At 37.3% G+C, this 16,812-nt stretch overlaps 1 protein-coding gene across 1 annotated transcript in view; it reads left to right on the plus strand.

The window, feature by feature from the left end:
• The window catches only part of ADAMTSL1 (ADAMTS like 1), a 370,874-nt gene that overhangs the window by 257,659 nt on the left and 96,403 nt on the right, over nucleotides 1-16,812 (plus strand). Inside the window, exons 7-8 of the mRNA XM_057373470.1 lie at nucleotides 4,797-4,871; nucleotides 7,754-7,911. Of these exons, the coding sequence (XP_057229453.1) occupies nucleotides 4,797-4,871; nucleotides 7,754-7,911 (233 nt within the window). The remainder of the gene's footprint in view (nucleotides 1-4,796; nucleotides 4,872-7,753; nucleotides 7,912-16,812) is intronic.

Below are 16,812 nucleotides of genomic sequence, written 5' to 3' on the forward strand. Positions count from 1 at the left end.
AAAGAAAGAAAGAAAGAAAGAAAGAAAGAAAGAAAGAAAGAAAGAAAGAAAGAAAGAAAGAAAGAAAGAAAGAAAGAAAGAAAGAAAGAAAGAAACTATTTTTTATGAAGGAAAGAAAGGGATAATACTCATAAGAGTTCCACTGCTGAAGCAGAATTGTATATTAGAGGAAAAATAAAATAATTCACTAAGATTTAGGAATGGAATTTTACCTCACTGTTAAGTTTTCTGCAATGTGCAGGAACAGATTTGGAAATCTCTAGGCTTCTTGAGATATCATATGTTTSTGAACTTTTTGGCAAATATCTTTTCCTGCAGGAACAATTAATTTTTATTGAGTTGCTTTGTGGTAAAAAAATGCTCATCTATTCTCTACTGAGGATAAAGGCACTAATATATTATGCACAGTACCAAAATGTTAGTAAAATACAGTACCTGCTTCCAATAGTTTCCTATTAAATGTAAAAAATGTTGTATAGGTAATAGAGCAGATGGCAGAGAGAATAATCTTAGCCTGAGACAAACATGAAAAGAAGTTAGATAATGGATTTTTCAGACACATTTGCCTGCACATTTGCCTGCCTCTGTTATGCAGAGCTGAGATAATCACAGATTTTTTAATGCATTCTATTCAAAACCATGTGGCATTATTCCCTTCTATGATGTAAACACACTTTTTTTGTGTGACGCTATGAATTTTGAATCTTTGGGAAGTAWGTACTTTTGTTAATCAGGTTTTTTAAATTGTAAAGACACAGTTATGGATCCCCTTTGTATGTGTGAATGAATATTAATTCTTTTTGTGTTTTGCTTCAAAATGATTCATGCAAATGCTGTGAAAATTTCAGACTGTAAATGTTGAAAAGYTTTAAAATACTTATTGTGTTAATTTTCTGCATTTATCTTCCCCAACACTGTTGGTATTTTGTCTGTGTCGGCATCTTGCTTATTTGTCACTATAAATGTAAATGCACAAACATATCTGGTATTAGGGCGTGATTAATTTTATTTATCCAGCCATTTAAATTACTGGATTCACTAGATGATGGCTAATATCAAGTTGACTTTTTTTGAAAAAAAAACCTTTTTCCAGAATTTTGTATCCTTTATCTGTGGTCTGAAAAAGGGACTAAAAACCAATATAAGCCAGACTGCCTCCATTAGAAACATTAGAAAAATCAGAGAGGGAATGTGCATCAGTGACTAGATATCAGCAGAAGTGTTCTTTGGCTTCTCTTGGGATTTCTGTTTTCCTAACAGTACTCAATCTGGAGGACTGTTCTAGGGGAATTGGACAGTTGACCTTTACTCCAGCAGTGTCCCAATAGTTTCTGAAGCTGATTATATCTCAAAACCTCTCCAAACAGTCTTGAGCTCATCATACTAAATTAATTTTCTCTGTGTGCTCACATCCAGTTCCCTTTTCCATGCTGTTTATGTCATGTAAAGGCATAAGGGAAAGAAATTCATAGGGCTTTTAAACACTTAGCACTTCCTACAGGAACAGCTTCCTCGCTATTTATAGGGGTAGTATACATCTCCCAGTGGTATCAGAAACAGAAACACAGTAGGGCAGGAGGTAGTGTGATGTTGAATTCTCATCTACATTTTTATGAAAAAGAAAGCACCTGTGTCTATACTTTTKTAAGACTAATARTAAAAAAGTTACAAAAACCTTCATWCATTCATTCCAGGAATATTCTTTTTTCTTAGGTRGCTTTTGTGTTTCTTTTGAAGTCTGCAGAAAATGTGTCTTTCTCTTTGTTTTTTAAGAATATCTTCTTTAGGGGAGWGTGTATGTCCTTCCTATGAAGATAAGCTGCATTTAAGCAGGCTTTTTTGTATTCACCAAAAAGCTGAAGAGTGGGTCCCATAAGTTGTGAATGCTTYCTGCTGACCACCTAGTGCAAAGCTGGTATTTCTCTAAAGAAGGATTGGCATCTACTAGTGAAGTAGATTGCTTTTAAAAGAGACTTGTAATTGTTATGCTGTCTAGATATTCACCTTAATACTCTTACTATGGTTGTCAAAAATAATTGCAGTTCCAGATTTCCACTGAATATCAGTACTAATTGGAAGACAGGAAGAACTCCATTTTTCATCATRAAAACTGACAGCCCATTTGAACAAAATTCAAATTAAAAATCCCAGACTAGGAGAAACTGATCTCTTAAGTGAATCTGATGTATGCACATGATATTTAACTTTTGTCTAAATCCTTGCACTTTCTTCAYAGCCCTGAGCCACTGTCCTCTCAGKTATCTGGGACTCTCTCTTGCTTCCCTATGCATGGTCTCTGGAGGAAACAAACCACGTGTTAAAGTACTTTTTGCCTTTTCCTCAGAGAGCTCTGCACAGCTGCTCAACAATCTGTCTCTGTGCTTATTGCTGGAGATAGCTGTGGCTAAATGTTACCCTGCTTACTTTCACGTCTCTTCACAGGAAATGTCTCCTCCTTATCACTGTTAACCCCAGGAAATTATCCTTYAGTCCCCACTGCTTCTGCTTTGTGAGAGCAGGAAGCACTGTGATAAGCATAAATCCCACTGAGCTTTGCATTTCACATAAAGCGTGCTAGGATTTCAGATGGAGAGCAATGACAGGATCAGGTGAAATATAGTCCTAGCAATACCCTGGGGCAGAGGATGCATGCTGAGAATACAAACTCACATGCACTTAAAACTGTCCAGTTTTTCTGTGACATGTCAGTGAATTTTTTTTCTCTGCAACAGAGTTTCCAGCTGAGGGACAGTCAGATGTAATAATGGCATGGGACTGTCTTTAAATGAGACTTGTTAAAAGGTCATTAATATTGTTTGGTTTTTTTTTTTTAATTGAAGTTACTGTTTTTCCAGAATCATTCCAAAAAATGTTATGTATGTACAGCAAAATGGTATTTCATACTCATGTTTTTTRTTCTCCCCAAATGGACAAAAATGGACAAAATGTGTTTATCATATTGGGTATCTTGAATCTGAATGCCAGTAGTATCAGAGATGTGTATGAGCAGAACATGAGTTGAGTTTAACCCCAGTGTTACAAAATACTTAGGAGACACTGAAATTTCTGGATAGTTTGAGAAGACTATCAAATCAAATTGAAAATAGGACATGGTTCAGAAGTGCGTGATCATTTGAAGAGTTTTTATGTCCACACAACTTTTGTGCCCCTCTGAGAGATTGTTTACATTTCCACCTACTTCTGGGATATTAAGAGGCCACAAAAGTATGACTATTTCATTCCATAGAACTGTGAAATATAAGAGTGTCCATAATTCCTATGATACATTACAGAATTTAAAATTYAAGAGGGTTCTAGCTCACAATTTTGAGATACCGGTTTGGATGAATTAATGTATTGCTTAAAAATTCCTGTTTCTTGTAGTGTTTCCTCTCTGTTGACTCTTCACCTTTTGATATAAAATGACATTTATAACTATTTTGCTAGCAAGTGAGAATCCTGACTTAGCTGGGTTCCAACCGTTTTCCTAGTTTGGTCTGGTCAGATATGTAAGGCCCCAGCTCATATGTTTGAATGAAAGGTAAAATGTTTTTAGTGTCCGAATTAGCCTTACCTGAGAAAGCAGATCATTGCTTTGAGAGCAGAGCTGCAGCTCCTGCTAGCAGGCATTTCATGACACAGATATGGGCAGTTCTAATGAATAAAAGGTGAAAGTGACTTTGCTCCTCTCTCATCTACCACCTTCTCACTCCCCCCMAAAAATTCTGTTAGGCAGGCATACTTTTTCTTTCCCAAATTCCATTTATGTGGGAAGCAGGCAGGAAGGACAGGGAAAAGTGAACGAAGTGTCTGCTTAGTCCATGTCAGCATTCTGTGGGCATGCCAATTTATGACCCAGGTATRGCAATTTATATCATCTTCCCATGCCTTCCCTTCCTATATCCCTTCAGGATATTGCTGAGACTGCTGCCTCTTTAAAAATGCTGACCCAACTAACTTTCACAGCTGCATGTGACCTACATCTTCACTCACTCCTTGGTTTAAATCCAGCTCCCAAAGGCTTAATAGGTGCAAGATCCTGCTTCAATACTTGTCTACATCACAGTCTAATTGGCTTCTGCTTTTCCAGGGGCTTTCTGCTAGCTAGAATTATAGTACTTATGTCATTAAAATAAAAGGTGTGAAAGGGAGGACATACCCGGGGGCAGAAGGAGACCATCACATACTGTGGGCAGGATCATGGAGAAGCTATGGGGTTTAARGCTATGGGAAAAAGTCAGGTGGAAAATGAGAAGGCTATTCTGGTTGAACAACAGAAAAAATTTATGCTTCTCTACTTTACCACAAACACCAATTCAAAGTACTTGAGAGTTTCAAGTAGAGTCATGATGAAATAGGAAGTTACTAGTTACTCATGAAAGCCATAAATAGTTGTGAAAGAATTAAAGATAAATAAAATCAACAGGTTTCGTTTTCTAAGCAGAAGGTTTGTATCACATTTAACAAGTTCTTTTTTCAGATTTTTAATCATAATTCTTTGAGTTTTTAATTGGTCCTAAGGTTGTTTTTTTTTTTTTTTTTTTTTTTTTTTTAATTCCTTTTTTTTTTTTTATTTGAAAACAGATGTGAGTTTCTTTGCTTATTTACTCCATGCATTTTTGCCTTCCCATAGTGGACGATACAGTGGTTACTATTCCCTATGGANTTTTTAATTGGTCCTAAGGTTGTTTTTTTTTTTTTTTTTACTGCTTTGTAAATACCTATTTCACTGCTTATTTGAAAACAGATGTGAGTTTCTTTGCTTATTTACTCCATGCATTTTTGCCTTCCCATAGTGGACGATACAGTGGTTACTATTCCCTATGGAAGCAGGCAAGTTCGCCTCGTGCTGAAAGGACCCGATCATTTATGTAAGTAGAAGAAGTTGGTGTTCACTGTTTTAAGAGAGCCCTGGTAGCCTGCAGTGCTCTGTTTACACTGTGATGTCTGGTTTCCCTCTATCTGATTGCTGATTTCAACACACAGAGGAGYCCTACCCTCAGCTCTCCTCATCCTGATACCTCAGTGGCACACACTCTTTTCAAAGCAAACCTTGGCCAAGAGTACAGAATTCTTTGCCCCTCCATAATTTTTCAGTCCCTTCTGTTTGTTTATCCTTTGGCTGGCTCACTTGGTGTCAAGTGCTTTTGTTTGAAATTAATAAAATGTATACCACTGAGTGGTGTATTGAAAGAAGAAATATTGAGAACAGTAAAGTGTAAGCTTCCCTGCAGCTCAGCTCAGCCATCAAGCTGCTCATGACTTTAACACATTTCTGTTATGATAACCTCTCTCACTCGCCTTGATACACGCATCACACTCTGAAAATCACTCTAAAAAATCACTCTAAAATCTGACACTGCATACACAAATGAAACCACATTCCTGAGCAGCGATACTGCTCCAAAGAGTTGAGATGAATGAGTTCTGCTAGCCCATCACTTGGTGGCCATAACACTTTCCTACTTTGTCTGCATATTCCAGCAGCTGTATATCCCTGTTCTCTGGGAGGAATCTCAGGATTTGAGAATACTGTGCAAGAGCTGAAGGCAAATCCATTTATTTCATTAATAGAAGCTCCTGGCATTCCTCTCTCTAATCTTCCAGTTCAGTGTAGCTGCTCAGAAGCTGTTCCCTTTCCCGTCAACAGCAATGAATATCAGAGATACAAGTTACTGTCGGAAAAAAAAAAAAAAAAAAAAAAAAAAAAGCACAAACTGTATTCCATGACTTCTCAGTAGCACAAATTATTCTAAGTTGGGCTATCCTTCTCCTTTTCCAAAAGTCTTTAGGAGTTTCCTGCAGCATAGACCAGTTATGTCTTCTATGTTTGTCAGTGTAGGTACAAACCTGCATGTCAGCAGGGATATGAAACATCAGATTCATTTCACTGTCTTCGTATTTTCTTTCACCCAAAGAATTTATATGGGTTATCAAAATAAGGGGTGGCTTACCAGTCCTGTTCTGTAGCTCCCTGAGAAARCAATGGGTACTTCAGATTTAAAGCTGTGAATAAAGACCAGCAAATTATAGGTTATAAACCAGGAAAAAATAGATTATGTTTTTGTTAAAAGTTCAAATGTTGCCTGTACCTCAGTTTTAAGTGGCCCTTTCGGTATTTCTGAGCTGTTCCAGTATATGATATGCACTCTTTCTTTCTCTCCTGTCTTCTGTTCCAACATGGATGTTCTCTTCCAACATTGAAAAATTTTGTGCTTTTATTATTGTTTCAGTGAAATTGAACTATAAGACAGCTCAGAGAGAAATGATATTTTAGCTGGGAGATTGATCTAAAGCTGCCTTTACACAGGCCATATCATATTTCATGACTAAAAGATTTGAATCAGCAAGGTCTGCCTGAGTCACTGGTAGAGATTTAGATTAACTGCACTGTGTAAACATGAATAAGTTCAAATATATCTCTTTCTTGTTTCAGATGTCTCCATGAATCTTTCTGTTCACCCTTCAAAGGATTTTGTATATGTATGAGCTACAGTCAGTTGCAGGGGAGGGAGTATTTTGCCCTGTGAACTTGGGTTGTGGGAGAAGTCAACAGGAGGCTGATTATATATACACAAGTCCTAAAACCATCTTTATTCCTGATGCATGCAGCTTTGTCCAAAAATAAATAAATGGTGAAGTGTATCACAAAGGAAGAGACTAGTCTCACTGAAAAMCAAGGAATTCTTTAATACAATGCAAATTCTTAGTGTACTGCCTCAGCAACTTCCTTCATTAATTCCCTTAATCCATTATGAAAAGCCATCTAATTGCTGATTTTTCATCCCTAATTAGCAACTTCATATATGCAAATAAAAACTTTTTTTCTTTTTGCTGTCTTTGAATATGTATCTMCATCTTAGATGAGTAGTGTGCCTTAGCTGCCTCATTGTGTTGGACAAGATTTTGTGCATATATTCTTAAATATATGTGAAAGGTTTGCAGCTTTGCAATCCTTCATGATGAAATGGACTGTCATTTTTAAATAACTACCAGAAATGWTCTACTGGTAAATGTGCAGTAAAGCATGATCTGGAGTTGGTAGGGAGCCTAGCTGGGTGATGGAACAAACCTGCTTTCTGACTTCTGATTTCTRTGTAATGAATTACTGGTATTTTTAATATGACAACAATCAGAAGTAGCTGCTACAAAACAGTGTCTGAATTAATTCCACTAATTAGTTCCTCTTTTGGGGAACTGTGAATATAAAGAGAGCCAGATGGAGTGCTCAGGAAGATTCAGCCCTMATCTTCCCCTTCTACTCCACTGGGATGGATCAGACCACTTCTGGAGAGGAGATGGGAATCCTGCAGTACTGATGTTTCTTTCTGGGATATTCTGCTTTCAGTTAGTTGTCTACCACAACAACATGTGGTTAGTGACCCACCTTTGAACTGAAAGAGGGTAAAACAACTTAATGCTCACAGGCCAAGATYTGAGTCACGCTCCACCAAGGAGCGTGACTTACTGAGAGTGAGTTAAACGACAGCAAATATGCCTAATGAGGAATGGATTAGTGTGTCTGGAAGAGAGCAAATACATGACCTATGAGTGAGGAGGGGATTGTGAGCTAAAAACCAAAGGGTTGAGCAAAGACAAAAAGCAGATGGAAGGCGGAAAAGGAAGAGTGCAAATGTGAATAACTACGGGGGAAAAGTTGAAATCTTACTAAGTTGTATTGGGGTTTTTTTCAGCTCTTACTTACTTCAAGTTGCAATAATCTAGTTTCCTGATATYTTTTTCTATTTGTCAGATTTGGAAACCAAGACTCTCCAAGGTGTGAAGAGTGAAAACAGCCTCAGCACCACAGGCTCCTTCCTTGTTGAAAATTCTAGCGTTGACTTCCAGAAGTTTCCTGACAAGGAAATCTTGAGAATAGCTGAGCCTCTCACTGCAGACTTTACTATCAAGGTGAGGGTCACTGGTCACTGACATCTTAGAGTACAAAGTAAGGCAAAATGTACTAGGAAGATGAAAGAGATTTTCCTAGATCTTAGTTTTCCAGTAGATGTTTATCACAAAGCCAGTTCCAGGCTGTCTCTTGAACTCTATATGAAATTCTTGATGAAATTTGATGAAAGCCTCAAGTGAAACTCTTCAGGAGAGAGAGACTACATTTATGTCGGAAAGGCCTAGGTAATGTGTGCCCTCAAAAGAAAAGATGAACTCATTTCAAGAAAAACCAGGTTACGTTTTGTATTCACTACGGAGGTGCATATAAGTCAATGACATGCAGTTTTCTTTATTTGTGATAAGCAAAATCTATCTTTGGCCCATAGTTTGTTGGTGTATACTAACGTAGCTGCACAGAAGACTGTTAGAGAGTGAAGAGTAAAGTCCCCAAGCTCTAAAATAAATGGGATGACTTTACTTGAGAAGTTATGGTGTCATTTTGAAGTTCTGCTTTTTGTTGCACTGGCAATAAGAGTAAAATTGTTTCCTCCCATTAGAGCATTTCTGCTCTTCCAGGTAATATGAAACACATTGCTGGAAGCAATGCACACACTCTGTGGGAAAACAAACATACAAAAATGAACATTTGGGAGTTGCAATAAAATWAATCCTTTTCCAGTAGGTCCAAGGAACCTGAAGGATTTCAGCTGTAAAACTGCAAAACCTGTGTCATGTCCAGGACTACATAAATTTTTCACCATGGGCGCCAGAGGTAGATGACATTTGCTTTAACCTTGAGCTGATGGCAGCTAGAGGATTGAACAGTGAACTGGAAAATGTCCTAAGTGATTGTCCTGGGTTAAGCTCAGCTGTGCTGGGATGGATTAGCTTGGGAAATAGCACAGTCCTGCAGATTGTCCCCTGCTCTTTGTGGTACRTTATCAGCCAAAAAAAAAGCAAGTTGAAATTTTCAGAGCTGGTTGACAAGGAAAATCYCAAACTAAGGAATACGTTCCCTACTCTTCAAATGTCACAACACAGTAAGTAAATGCCTTACTAAAATAGATACTGTTCAACTCTAAACACATCTGAAACCCACTTATCTGTTCTGCAGATGATACAGAGATGGTGAAYATCAGTGCAATGTAAACAGTATTTCTCATTCTGTGTTATTTCTGTTATCTSTGAGTTTCTGGCAGCCTAGTTATAACATATTTTTTTGAAACAGCTGGTGGTGTAGACCAATGGCTCTGAAATGGTAACATTGTATACTTTTCCTCATATTTCAACTGTTGTCTTTTATGACACGGAAGAGACTTTATCCCTTAGTGCTTATATTTCCTTCTCTATCAAAGCCAGGTTGTTAAATCTATGGAGTACTCTGTTTAAAGGATGGCAGTCTGACCAATATGAGTGTACARGTTGGCTAGGCATGGGCAGAACAGACACTGCTGAATTGAGATTAAACTATTTTTCATTTTGTTACGTGTTTGCACCCTTGAAAGTCAGAGTAACATGACTCATTAGGTGTTAAATCTGCTGTTTTTGTGAATATAGAAAAAGGGTTGTAGGATCTTTTCTAAAGTTAGCATTAAATTTTGCATTGGATTAGGCACACTAGAAAAAGTTCTCTGCTCTTGAGTCACAGTTTTTTAACCAGGAGCTGTAGAAGATACTTTAGATAATACTTCGTGCAGCACACATATTATTCTGTACTATTAAATTATTTTTCTAAACAGTTTTTTTTTCACTTTTGGTGGCTTATTTTGTTAGATTTTGCCAGATATAAGCATGTACAGATGCATGCAATCCAAGATGCGACCTCTCAGTTATGTTAGACTTGGAAACTGCTTTTCATACTTGCTTTACCCATGATTATTTGCCTTCAGATTTTGAAGTGAAAATACTTTTCTTAAAAAAAAAAAGAAATCAGATTAAATATTTCACTGTGGTGTCAGTAGGGTTTCCTTATGACGTAGAATCTCTTTGAGAGTCACAATTTCCTTTCCTGGGCCAAGGCAAGTATGCAGACAGATTTATGCAAACAGATCTAAATTAATTTTTAGACGCAGCAGAACTCTACTTTTAGAATAATTGTCTCCAAAACTATTCTTATAATCCTTTTCACTTGACCCTGAATGGTCTTATTCAGACAGGTCAATTATTCTGGATATAATTCAGAAATAGAAGCTCAATGTGAGACTTCACATTTAGGTTTCTTTATTGGTAACGCAGAGTGCTCTAAAATTGCAAGAAGAAACCTCATGTTGTTCCTGGAGGACCTGAGTTGTATAATTACTGGATTTCTTTACTTTGTAATAGCCAGTGGTACATTCCTCATGTGCTAAACTTTTGGCAGTCTTTTCACAAGATCTGTAAATAGTAAAAATAATTCAGTAAAACAGCTGAATTAGAAAAAAAAAAAAAAACAAAAACAAAAAAAAAACCAAAAAACTCTTATCCCAAAATTGGAGAAGAGACAATGTTCTTCATGTTCTTATTTTTTATATGGATCATTTGAGAATTATAAGTCTCTATTATAAACTTTMATTTTTGAAAGGCAAAAGACCTGGAAAACATGCCAGTAAACTTAAATCCCACTAGAACTATTTTTCCTAAATTCTCAGAATTTCTCTGTTTTGATGTTTTCAATATAAAATTCTGATCCGGATGAATAGAAATGCCTCTTTTCTATAAGAAAAACATGTCATGTTTGATATAATCCTGAAGAAATGGGGGTTGATTTTCATCTGGAAATCTGTCTCTTTCTGTGGTCTAGAGATCAGGGTAGAAATATCACACAGGGGTACGTGCGCTTTACTGGCAGAGCTGTCCCTGCTCTGCTGKGTTGCCAGTATCACCTTTATTCTCTTTCTGTGCTGGAACATCTCTGTTGATAACGGCATTTCAGACCCTGAACAGAGAATCTTGGAGTTCATGCCACACATCTACTCCCCTTTGAGCAGGGTGAAGCCAGATGGGGTGTGCAGGTGACTGTGTAACAAAACCAGTTATCACCCGTCCCCTGTGAATATGAAAGCCATTGGTGTTGAAACCACCAGGAGGGGTTGCCAGTGAACAGTGGAGCTGGCAAAGCGCAGCCTCTTGGGGTCTGCCTCACAGGCTGATTTTTGCACAGCTAAGGCCCTGACTCTGCGGCTGAGGTGTGAGCCAGCAAGGACCAGTAGGTTTGAAACAAGATGTAGTAAAGGGTGCTATCTAGGATTTGGAGTAGAAACCATTGTAGGCCTAGATCTAGTCTAGACTATGTTTATGTTGGTTTTAAATCCCTGGTATCAATGAGGGCTCATTCATAGTGCCTGCCCAGACCGTCCTTTGGATGAGGGATGTATAAAGTTGGATCTCACTAATGTTTGTCTGGAGGCTTTTAGAGGTATTTGGATTAGGATTGCATTGTATTGATGCAATACTTTCACAGTGCTAGGGCTGACAAGCCTTGGCTAAGGGCTGCTGCCAGAAGAGACTGTCTGGTGCTTTGTTTTGTGCTGGTGGCTGGGGGGTACTGCTGGCTGATTCAGAAATTGTGTGTACTGGGTTCACTTGGGCAGAATTACTGCTGAAATTAGGGTTTTGGCCACTAATTGTCCAAAAAGACATAAAACACATCTCAAAAGTGGATGCTGAATTACACAGAACTCTAGAGCTAGCCAGCTGTTGGCTCAGCTGCAATCTAGCACTGGCAGAAAGTGCTGGTGAGAGAAATAGATTTGATAACAGTCCAGGTTAGCGAAAGAAAATAAGGTTGGGACTTAGTCTAGACTTCCTGGGACTTACAAGGGCATGCAGGAGATAATGCATCATGTACTGACAGACAGCTTGCAGAGAGGCTGATGGGCCGTGTCAGGATGGGGCAGGGTTGGATGAAACATTACTTTGAATAAGAAGCACACAGTGATTTACTTTGTGATATGAAATAAATTATTTMAATCCTCACTTTAAGGCCAAATGATGCAAATTTGCTCTAGCAGTAAAGAGCTACTGTTTATAGTTCACATATTGTTGGATATTTGTGATATTACCTTATGGGGATTGGGAGTAAAGACTGTAAGGGTCTTCTGTACAATTTAATTTTGATGCTGGGAAAGGTTTCAAGAAGAGACTGTACCTCATTTTTGGGAGAAGGCTTTAGATCAGATGGGAAGTGGTGAAGAATCTTGGAAGCACTGACAGCTCAGGATTAGAATGGTGCATATGGAAGTAGATGAGATAGAATTAAAGCTAAGTGCACAGAAATAGTAATAGTAAAAGTTTAATGTGACTGATTCAGCTTTTGTGTTATCAAGGTCAGCTCACTGAAGCACTTCTTTTCATCTAGAAGAAATCAATAGAATATTATCAATTAATTGTAAAGCAGAAGTACCTCTTGAGATGTCTGTCTTCCTAAGGTCATGTTTGCACACTGCAGATTGGATTTAGTTGTAAGCATGTCTGTATTAATGGCTTTCATCAACCTGTTTGCATTCAGTACTTCTTTTTCTAGTAATAGTCAGAAAAATCACCCACTCTGATTTCCTGATACCCGAAAAATTTACAGTTTGTGTTATAATTTCTAGACCAAACTCACAATGACCAGCCTGAAAAGAGATGCAATCATTATTTATYTTGGCCAGATCTTGTGACAAGTTCAGGAAATTTTTTTTTTCTCCTATATTGGCAAATGAAATGTATGAAAAACCATGAAACAGGCCTTTTGAAAACAATGTACAATTTTTAGTTCATATCAACCTTTTTTTCCCATGTTCTGTATAAATTATTTCAATTAACAGTATGTACAASATGATCATTCTCCTAATCAGTATATTTCATTTGACCTAGCAGCCACTGGATGATTTCCATAATGAACAATACACTGTGTTAAATAAGTGTTTATTTAACACTGTGTTAAATAAAATCTCATTTTCAGCCCTTGGTGCAATATTTTCACTGTTTCCTTCTGGTTTTCCCGCTCTGAGAAACTGGAAATTATGACTACTGTTTACCTCCTTTTTTSTTCACTTCTGCATTTGACATCTCTGTCATCATCATTTGCCTCTTTCCTTGCGTCTTCATAGAATGGTTTGGGTTGTAAAAAGCCTCAAGGATTCTGTGGTTCCAACTCCCTTCTACTAGATCAGCTTGCTCAAAGATACATTTGCCTGGTTTGAGCATTTCCAAGGGTAGAGCATCCACAATTTCAGCAACATTTCACAGTGTGTCACCATTTTATAGTGCCTCACCATGCTCATACTAAAGAATTTCTTSCTAATATCTAAACTTAATCTACCCTCTTCSAGTTTAAAGCTGTTMTCCTTCATCCTATCTCTACATGGCCTTGTCAAAAGCCCTTCTCCAGCTCTCTTGTAGCCCCCTTTAGGTACTGGATGGCCGCTCTAAGGTGTACTTGGAGCAAGTTCTCCAAGCTGCACTACCCCAACTGTCTCAGTCTTTTGTCATAGGAGAGGTGCTGCAGCCCTCTGGTCACCTTCATCTACCTCCTCTGGACTCACTCCCAGCAGGTCAATGTCCCTCTTATGTCATACTCAATTCAACCTTTACTTTTTATCAAAGATGTTCCACAGAAAGTTTATCCTTATTTCCCTTCTCTGTTCTTTTCCTGGTTTCACTGTGATGATACAGTCAGAATTTTTTAAAATACACATTAACATGTAATTTATGACTAGTATTTAAATACATAAATGTGCATTTTGAAATAACCCATTTTCTATAAATAGATCTGCAGTTTAATAAAACAGATTAATAATAATAATATAATAATAATAATAATAATATATCTCTTCATATAAAGAGATAATTATAGTATACATAAGTATAAATATAGTATACATATGTATGTTGAAAAAGAGTGAATTTACACTCTACAATTACTTGAAGTTGCAATGAAGTGGGAATCAGTCTCTTCCAAGATAGCAAGTAATAGAAAAAAAGGAAATGGCCTAAAGTTGTATCAGGGGACCTTTAGATTGAACACTAGAAAAAAATTSATCACTRAAAGCTGATCAAGKATGGGAACAGGCTGCCCMGGGAAGTGGTGGAATCATCAACCCTGGAACTGTTTAAAAAATGAGTAGATGTGGTGCCTAGAGTCATGGTTTGGTGGTGGACTTGGCAATGTCAGTTTAGTGGTTGGCCTGGATCATCTTAGAGATCTTTTCCAACCTTMATGACTTTATGATTGTATACACATAATTATCAGGACACAGAGGGGTGTACTCTTGTCTCCTTTTCTTTTTCTTTCTGTAAAATTTCATTGATGTTTTTAACTGATGCTGTACACTGAGCCAATATTTTCAGAGGAATACCTGAAACAACCCTACTGCCATTCTGAATAGTAATAGTTAATGTGGAAAACATTAAGTTTTGTGTATAGTTATCATATATAATTAATTGGGATTTCCCATAGGCATTATTTCCTTTTTTTTTACTGAACTCAAATTTAATCTGTCAAAACTTTGAGTGCTTTTACAGATGGTTTCAATTTTAGGCACCATTCATGAGTTTTTCATTAGCGTACTTGGTCAGTTTGTGGTTGACCCTTTATTCTGCTCATGTGGGCATTTGGCTAACAACTCATGCTGTAGCACATACCCCTGAGGGATTCCACAGTCCTTCATCCATTGCAAGAGCAGGTTGTTGGTACCCAGTCATCAGTTCATGGGACAATGTTCTAGGAGGATCTGTCTAGGACCTTTGGTGAGGGACCTAGAAAAAAACCCAGAAGAATAAAACTAACTTTATGGGTTTTTTGGCAAAGCAAACCATAAGGCTTGGAAAACATTACCTTTCTCAGGATATTCTTTGAGTTATGTTCTCTTTTTCTATTCTATCTACTCACCCAATAACTGAGGCAGAAGTTAGTGGACTGAAGTTTTGTTCATTACTCMCAGAATGCCTTCTGGAAACTAGTACAAATTTCTATCTGTATTTATGTATTTTAAACSATGGTTTATGCATGTAAGTAGACTGAATATGACCATATGTAGTTTGGATTCCTGTGCTCAACCTGTACATCATTTGAAACTACTGTGTGKATGCTGTTTAGTTCTGAAGATCTATTACTATTAGTTTTACATACTTCTTTAAAATTCTGCTGAGTTGAAATGTAGTGGCAGGTTTTGAGGCAATAGAGGCAGTTTCTTACACATGTAATTTTCTATTSCTCTGACAAACTGTTATTTGTAATTTTTCCTTTTCTTTTTCTGTAACCTTTTTTTTAGATTCCTATGTATATCTTTCAAAAATCAGTCTTTTCTAAGTGCTATGAAGGCTTGATGCCAACATTGGGAATTTTTCGCCATTTTAACRATGTGTGTGTGGCAAAAAATGCCTTTACAAGTAGTTAATTTTCTTTTCATACAGTATCTATCACAATAGGCTCCTCTTTTTACATTGATTTCTTAGATATTATCATAAATAAATTAGAGTTAAAAAATATTTTGCAGTGATGATTAAGATTGCTTGTTCAAGGGTAAAATCTCTTACCCTGGGAGCATGTTGATGGTGGTGAAATTGTCTTTTCACAGATGACTGGGATGTTAAGGGTGGTATCCACTGCAGAGATGCAGCACATCTGATTTTGGTGTATTTGGGGTTGCCTTTGGTTCTGTGGAATGATTTTGGTCTTCTTTTTTGAGAAACTTCCACATTCATTGCACTTAGTAGTGGATTCTGTACATTCTATTAAATGTTATAGCTGGTACTGCAGGTTCCATTACTGCCAGCTATCCMAACCAACCCACTGCAGTGATTTTGTCTTTTTTTCTTCTTTTGAACAGAATAATGGAAAAATAATGATAATCTATTTAAACCTCCTAGCTTTCTGAATTGGCTTTGTGAGAGAATTAATCTAAAGTCTTTTTAACACCCTCATCACCTAGAGGAATGTTGTTTAATGCAAGTTTAGGGCAGGGTGAACAAGTTCAATTTCAAAGTATGTAAGTCAGTGATAATGTAATTTCACAGTGATTTCTCTGGTAGATTTATAGGCCTAAATTGAGAAGTAACAGATGGMGCTGACTTCTATAAGAGAGTCAACCCCAAAACCAAGCTGCTCCAACGCAGGGGTATCACAATCAGAGGTGGACAGTAGACATGTTCCCTAGACCTCAAGGGCAGAGCTCCTTTCAGCATTGCAAGGGAATGAAAAGGCAAACTCAGAGGAGTTTTGGTGTAGTCCTGTCTTAAAATAGGTGCTTGAAAGCCTTCAGTATCTCTCACTATTTACATTTTATGTACTTTTTATGTTATTTTAAGCAAGCTTGTAAAGTTATTTTCCCATGACAATGTCTGGCTTCTATTTCCTTCATGAAAAAATTGTTAATAGCAACAAATCTCTTGTACATCCTCCTTTTTTTTTTTTTTTTTCAGCGCAAGATATCACTCCATACAAGCAATGTAGAAGCATTCTAGGTAGAATACCTTTCAAACTGACAGGAGAAGCACAAAATTACATATGTCAGATTAAATTTTTCATTAATTACTTTCATTAGTATCAACCTGATGATTTGGCATTTGGAACTTGCAGAGAGCATTCAGAATCAGAATAATAATAATAATAATTACTAATAATAATCATAATAATAATAATCATAATCATAATCATAATAGTGGTATGGGAAAAGCCATTAGAACTTTTCTAAAAAGCATGATGGCACAGAGATAGATCGGAGTATACCAGATCAAATTGTGTAAGTCAAAATTTGCTGGAACACTTCCAAAGAAGGACAACAAAGCTGGTGAAGGGCCTRGAGAGTAAGTCCTGTGAGGAGTGGCTGAGGGAGCTGGGTGTGTTTAGTCTGCAGAACAGGAGGTGAGGGGTGGTTTTATCCCTCTACAACTGCCTGAAAGGAGGCTGTATCCAGGTGGGGTTGGTCTCTTCTCCYAGGCAGCCAGTGACAGGAC

Source organism: Malurus melanocephalus, unplaced genomic scaffold (assembly GCF_030028575.1).
Source record: "Malurus melanocephalus ecotype Western Australia unplaced genomic scaffold, MMel_1.1 scaffold_198, whole genome shotgun sequence".
NCBI classification, from domain to species: Eukaryota; Metazoa; Chordata; class Aves; order Passeriformes; family Maluridae; genus Malurus; species Malurus melanocephalus.